General features: G+C 40.7%; 1 protein-coding gene across 1 annotated transcript; it reads left to right on the forward strand.

The window, feature by feature from the left end:
• Window positions 1–737: 737 nt before the first annotated feature.
• Window positions 738–1,754, forward strand: LOC102266297 (olfactory receptor 2Z1). Its single transcript, XM_005901477.2, has one exon. The coding sequence runs from the start codon at window positions 738–740 to the stop codon at window positions 1,752–1,754; it is 1,017 nt and encodes a 338-aa protein (XP_005901539.2).
• The last annotated feature ends 5,072 nt before the right edge of the window (window positions 1,755–6,826 follow it).

Consider the following 6,826-nt stretch of genomic DNA (forward strand, 5'->3'; position numbering starts at 1 on the left):
CAAGGCTAAGTATTCTTAGGTGGGGGTGATCCCTTCTGATCCTTCAATCATCTCCCTGGTCCACTGCATTCATTTGGCAGGGTTTTGTTGAGTGCTTAGTACACACACTGAGCATAACGTTCTCCACTCTTACCCTTTGAATTCAAGCCTCAGAAAGATGACTGATACTGTGGACAACTTGTCACTCACAACCATAGACCACTGGGTTCCAAACTTTGTCATTCATTCATTCCCTTACAGTGTAGACTTCTTGGGTTAATATCCTAAATGCCATCCCACACTGACTCTTCCCAGACTTTGGCCCCTTTGTTCTCTCATCCAAGAATTTGGCAATGAGCCTTTCCTCACTGCTTTTGGACTCAACTTCATTATCTTCTATCATCTTTGGCAAGGTCTCCCTACTTCATATGCTAGTCCCTGCAGAATCCCATCTCTGCTTTGACACCAGGGCATTTGGGATGGAGTGTGTTCCAATATTCCACTGCTGCTGTCTTTCACTCTCCAGCATGGGTACAGAGGGTTTAACTGCAAGCCTTGGTGGGTAGTGCTCTCCTGGAAGGTGAAGGCATGACTTTTACACAGAAATAGTAAAATTAGGGCTTTATTTTGCTGTTCCCTATCTCCCATAATGAATCAATCATGGTGGGGTTTTTTCCTACTGAGACTAAATGTGCCCATCAGTCCTTCTTAAGAGACTCCAGGCAGTCATTATTAAACAATTTCAGTTGTCATATAAGATGAAATTTTCCCCACTGAGACTCCTTGCAAATACCCTGTTCTTCCTGCAGATGAGTGATGCCTCTCAGAGGGTGAGGGAAACAAATCAGTCAGTGACCTCGGACTTCACTCTCATGGGCCTTTTCAATCACTCAGGGCCACATTTGACCCTGTTCTCCCTGGTGGCTGCCACATTCACGATGGGCCTTCTGGGCAATGCAATCCTGATCTTCCTGATCCACACAGATGCCAGGCTCCACACACCCATGTACTTTCTTCTCAGCCAGCTCTCCTTGTTGGATGTTGGCTTTCCACTGGTCACCATTCCCAAGATGGCAGCTGACTTCCTGGAGGAAGAAGGCACCATCTCCTTTGGAGGCTGTGCAGCTCAGATGTTCTTCTTGATGCTTATAGGTGTCTCTGAGGGCGTCTTGCTATCCCTCATGTCTTATGACCGCTACATTGCCGTGTGCCACCCCTTGCATTATCCTGTGCTCATGAGACGTCAGGTCTGCCTGCTCATGGTGGGCACCTCCTGGTTGTCAGGTGTGCTTGTAGCCTCCATCCAGACCTCCATCACTCTGCACTTCCCCTACTGTGCCTCGCGCACTGTGGACCACTTCTTCTGTGAGCTGCCTGCCCTACTCAAGCTCTCCTGTGCAGACACCTCTGCCTATGAGTTGGCGCTGTCCATCTCCGGGGTGCTGATCTTGGTGCTGCCTCTGGCACTCATCGCCACCTCCTACAGCCATGTGTTGGGGGCTGTTCTTCATATGCACTCAGCTGAGGCCCGACACAAGGCCTTCACCACCTGCTCCTCGCACATCACTGTGGTGGGGCTCTTCTATGGGGCAGCAGTGTTCATGTACATGGTACCAGGCACCTACCACACCCCACAGCAGGACAACGTGGTCTCCCTCTTCTACAGTCTCATCACTCCCATGCTCAACCCCCTAATCTATAGCCTGAGGAACAGAGAAGTTCAAATGGCTTTGGTCAGGATTCTTTTCAGAACTGGCTTCAGATCAAAGAGATGACCTCCTGGGGGATGCCCAGTTGTCCCAAGGACCCTGCCTTACAGTTGAGACCCATCTTTGGTTTGCAGTCCATGTGGTTCAAGACATATTCTGACCAGCTCCCTTCCTCCTCCAAGACTCGCTTTTTCTCTAGTGGATTTAATGATCCCAATTATTTAAACAAGAGGAAGGGTTTGTTTGTTTGTCTTAAATCAAAGAAAAATTTTACTACAAAACTGTCAACCCAAGAACAGAGATGGACCACAGGATCACAGCTTGTAAATGTTTTGGCCACCTATTAGTACCCCACATTATCCCATTCTTATACATTTACATACAGTGAGCAATAAATCAAATCCAACTCTAGAAATCCAAGCCCCAAAAAATGGAATTGAGGGGCTCGTGCTCTGACAATAATGTTCTGGCCACAGTCATCCTTGAGCTGATCACTCTGAGGTCATAAGTGAAGTTAAAGTCAGAGGCATGACTGGGAGCCCTTATAATGGTCTTACTGCATGAAGGACTGACCGGATAAGGGGGGTGGAGTGGGAATGTTTTATGCAGTATTACAAACCAGTAAGATGAAGCCAGAGTCTTTGCTACTGCCCTTCCCTTTAATTCCTACCCCTGCTCCTCCCAGACCCATTAAAGCTTCCCTGAAGTTACAAGAAATAGGCTTGAAGTTTCAAAGAGATAGACTTGAGATGTGTTTATTCCTCCCAAAACCTAAAATACTTTTTAGAACTGTCCCACTGTGGTAGATGTAGTGGAGGAAATATAGAAAAGAATAAGGTTCCTTGGGGAGGGGTGGTTTTATTTCTTGGATACCTTATGAGTATTGACAGAAGGAATGAAAGGCTTTAAGCCATGTTCAGTGGGCAAATTGATTTCAGATCTGGTTTAGGTTCCTCCTCTACCTTTGTCTACACCATTAACCTTGTCAGAAGCACTGGATCACTTATCTCTTCCCTCTTCTTCTTCTTCTTCTTCCTTCTCACACACAATCAAGATTTCTAGAAGATGAATCAGTCTATCATAAAGCGCATGCATTTTTAGTTTTAATAAAAATTGCCAAATTGTTCTGCAGAGACTGTCACCGATGAATATGTGTTCATTTCCCCAACTACATCAGCAACATTTTTAATAACTTCAAATTTCTGCCAATTTCATGAAAGAAAATTACGTTCCCTGATTGTTTTACTTTCAATGTCCCTGATTTCTAGTGAGGATGATATCTTTTCATAAGTTTTTTGGCCATTCACATTTCCTTGACTATGGATTTCCTGTTTATAGCAACTCTCTAAAGAGCTGTTCTTACTGATTTGTAGAAGTTCTTTACATCTTTATATGTTATATATTAAGCAAAAATACACTTCAAAGTGCCTTTGAATTTAAACTTTATGGGCTTTTTCATATGAAGTTTTTTCAATGGAGTCAAAATCATAAATCTTTTTACTTATTTTTATGTCTTACTTTAAAAATTCTCTTCCTCAATATATTATAAGAATATTGTCCTCAACTGTACTCCGATTATTTTAGGATATATTTGGGGGATATAATGTGAGGCATAACTTTTCCCATGTGGCCTTCTGATTTCCCTGTAATCTTCTGTAAGTCTCTGCTTATATTTTTTTGTCATGCTGTCATGACAAAATTTTGTCATGCTGTATCCTAGCAGAATTGCTCTTTGGTCTTCCAGCTTGCCACTTCTCTCTTATGCTTGGCTTGCTACTGCTGCCATCAATCCATTGTAGAATTTTCATTTTAATTACCTATTGTTGGTTTTTTATCAAGAGTAACTATTCTTGTTTCATGGATATGACCTTGTCCTTTATTACTATGAAGCTATAAAATGTACTTGTTTTAAAATCATTTTCAGATTGTCTATTATCACTACCTCTTGAATGTGAATTTTTCCATATGTTGGATTTGTGATCACTCATGGAATTGCTTCTTACATGTTTTGTAATTCTGGGTTGGTCACTCATTTAGGGGGTTGGGAATTCTCATAGATTCATCCAGCACTCTGATGATCTCTTTGCAAAATGGCTTGTGGAAATGACTTCCCATCTTGGAGGCACCATGGCTCTGCCCCAGCTTTGTAATGACACAATAAGCAGCCCTTACTTATTACTGTGAATCCCTATCCTGCAATTCTTTCTTTCAAGGGTGACTCTATTTCCTCTATCATTACCACTTCCTTATTTACACAAAAGTTTGTAACCATTAGAGAAACTTTTGAACATGGATTTCAATGTTTAGTAATGGAGTCCTAAAGTTTTTATAAGTTCCACAATACAACAACAAAAAGCTAGATGAACTAAAAATTCATCATTTATTTAAAGTTTTTCAAAAGTGATGGATGCCAAGAAGTTTCAATAAACTAAACTTCAAGAGGGATAATCCTTTCATAGGTGAGCGAAGACTAGCAGCCTCTTTCATACTGGGAGGAGTTTCGTGGAGAGATTCTGCTGAGACAGGAGAAAATTTGCCAAAGTTTAAAGATAACATGTGTGCTGTCATGATCGTTACTATTGATTGGAATCTTGGATAACCTCAAACACAGAAATAAGTCCTTCAGTCTGGCAATTTTCTCCCAAGAAAATTTTGCTGAGTAAAGAGTAGGGAGAATGGAGCTGAAAGCAGACACAAAACTCACAGTGGAGATGAATCCAAAAGCAATCTGAAATCATTTTAACATTTTAACCCAATCCCTTGCCACCCCAAATCTTCCTAAAAGCAAAGGGATCATCTGCTTAGCAGTAGGGGGAAAGATTGGAGTCAGGATGAAAGGCACAGAGATATCTCACGGCCTTATTTTAAAATACAGGTAAAATGTTCAAAGAGACAACCTAAGTGTCCAACAACAAAAAAATGAAGTAATGTGGCAGAAAGCAAAGAGGAACTAAAGAGCCTCTTAATGAAAGTGAAAGAGGAGAGTGAAAAAGCTGGCTTAAAACTCAACATTCAAAAAACTAAGATCATGGAATCTGGTCCCATCATTTCACAGCAAAGAGAAGAGGAAAAAATGACAGGCTTTATTTTCTTGGGCTCCAAAATCACTGCAGATGATGACTGCAGCCATGAAATTAAAAGACTCCTGCTCCTTGGAAGAAAAACTCTGACAAACCTAGACAGCATATTAAAAAGTAGAGACATTACTTTACTTACAAAGGTCCATCTAGTCAAAGCTACGGTTTTTCCAGAAGTAATGCAGGGATGTGAGAGTTGGACCATAAAGAAAGCTGAGTGCCGAAGAACTGATGCTTTTGAACTGTGGTGTTGGAGAAGACTCTTGAGAGTCCCTTGGGCTTCAAGGAGATCAAACCAGTCAATCCTAAAGAAAATCAACCCTGAATATTCATTGGAAAAACTGATGCTGAAGCTGAAGCTCCAATATTTTGGCCACCTGATGAGAACTGACTTCTTAGAACAGACCCTGATGGTGGGAAAGATTGAAGGCAGGAGAAGAAGGAGGGGATGACAGAGGATGAGATGGTTGTATGACATCACCAACTCGATGGACATGAGTTTGAGCAAGCTCCAGGAGTTGGTGAGGGACAGGGAAGCCTGGCGTGCTGCAGTCCATGGGGTCACAGAGTCGGATACAAGTGAGCAACTAAACTGAAACTGAAATATGTGGTATATACATACAGTAGAGTACTACCCAGACGTACAAAAAAAAAAAAAATGAAATTTTACCATTTGCAGCAACATGGATGGTTGCAATCACATGGTTTAAGTTATTAACTGTATAGAGTATGTGGTATGGGTTCCCAGGTGGCGCAGTGGTAAAGAGTCCACCTGCCAAAGCAGGAGATGCAAGAGACACGGATTTGATTCCTGGAGAGTGAAAATTCCATAGAGTAGGAAACAGCAACCCTCTCTAGTATTCTTGCCTAAAAAATCCCATGGACAGAGGAGCCTGGCGGGCTACAGTCCATAGGGTCCCAAAGAGTCAGACACAGCTTAGCGACTGAGCACACAATATGTGGCATAAAAATAATATAAGGACAAATGTGATAACTGAAGAATACCTATTGAATTCACCTTAGCAATCACTTCAAAAAATAAATCCAAGAGATGTACCCAAAAATGTAAAAGAGGAGATAAACAGGAAATTTTAAAGATGTTTAATTACTTGAGAAAGGGCCTAAAAGGAAATAATAACAGATAATACATATAGAAAGCAGAGAGCAACATGTTCAACATAATGCCTATTTTTTTTTGCAAGTTACATCAATATTTAGTAAAATAGATCCATATGATGGGTCATAAATCAAGTCTCAATGAATTCCAAATGACTGAGATAACTCCCAGTATAATCTCTAACTATGACATAAGTAAATTAGAAATTAATCAAATGGTTAATTAGAAAAATCTCCAAATCTGTGGAAATTAAATAACACGTTGCCTAAAAACAAAACAGGGACTTCCCCAGTGGTCCAGTGGTTAAGAATCCGCCTTGCAATGCAGGGGACGTGTGTTCAGGTCCTGGTCTGGAACTATGACCCAACATCCCACAGAACAACTAAGCCTGCATACCACAACTAGAGAGTCTGTGCACCACAAGGAAAGATCCCGCATGCCGCAACTAAGTCCTGACACGGTCAAATACATAAATACCTTTAAAAACAAAAACAACAACCCATGGGTCAGAAAAAGAATCACATGAAAAATAATTTTTAATTATAATGAAAACAATATATCAAAATATATGAGATTCTCATTAAAGCTTAGGTATGAATTTATAGCTTTGGATAGATACCTGGAAAAATAAAGATTTAAAAACATTGATCTAAGTGTCCATATTTTTTTAAAAAAAGATCAAGTTAAACTTAAAGTAAGAGTGTGTGCTCAGTATCCGACTCTTTGCAGCCCCATAGACTGTAGCCCTCCAGGCTCCTCTGCCCATGGGATTTCCCTGGCAAGAATACTGGAGTGAAGTTGCCATTTCCTACTCCATAAAGTAAGTAGAGACAGTAAAAAATAAAGAAAAGAGCATAAATCAATAAAGTATGTGGGAGGCAAACAACAGAGAAAATTTATAAAGCTAAAAAATGGTTTCTTTAAAAGAGTAATAAGATAAATAA

The sequence above is a fragment of the Bos mutus genome, chromosome 7 (assembly GCF_027580195.1).
Source record: "Bos mutus isolate GX-2022 chromosome 7, NWIPB_WYAK_1.1, whole genome shotgun sequence".
In the NCBI taxonomy this organism is placed as follows: domain Eukaryota; kingdom Metazoa; phylum Chordata; class Mammalia; order Artiodactyla; family Bovidae; genus Bos; species Bos mutus.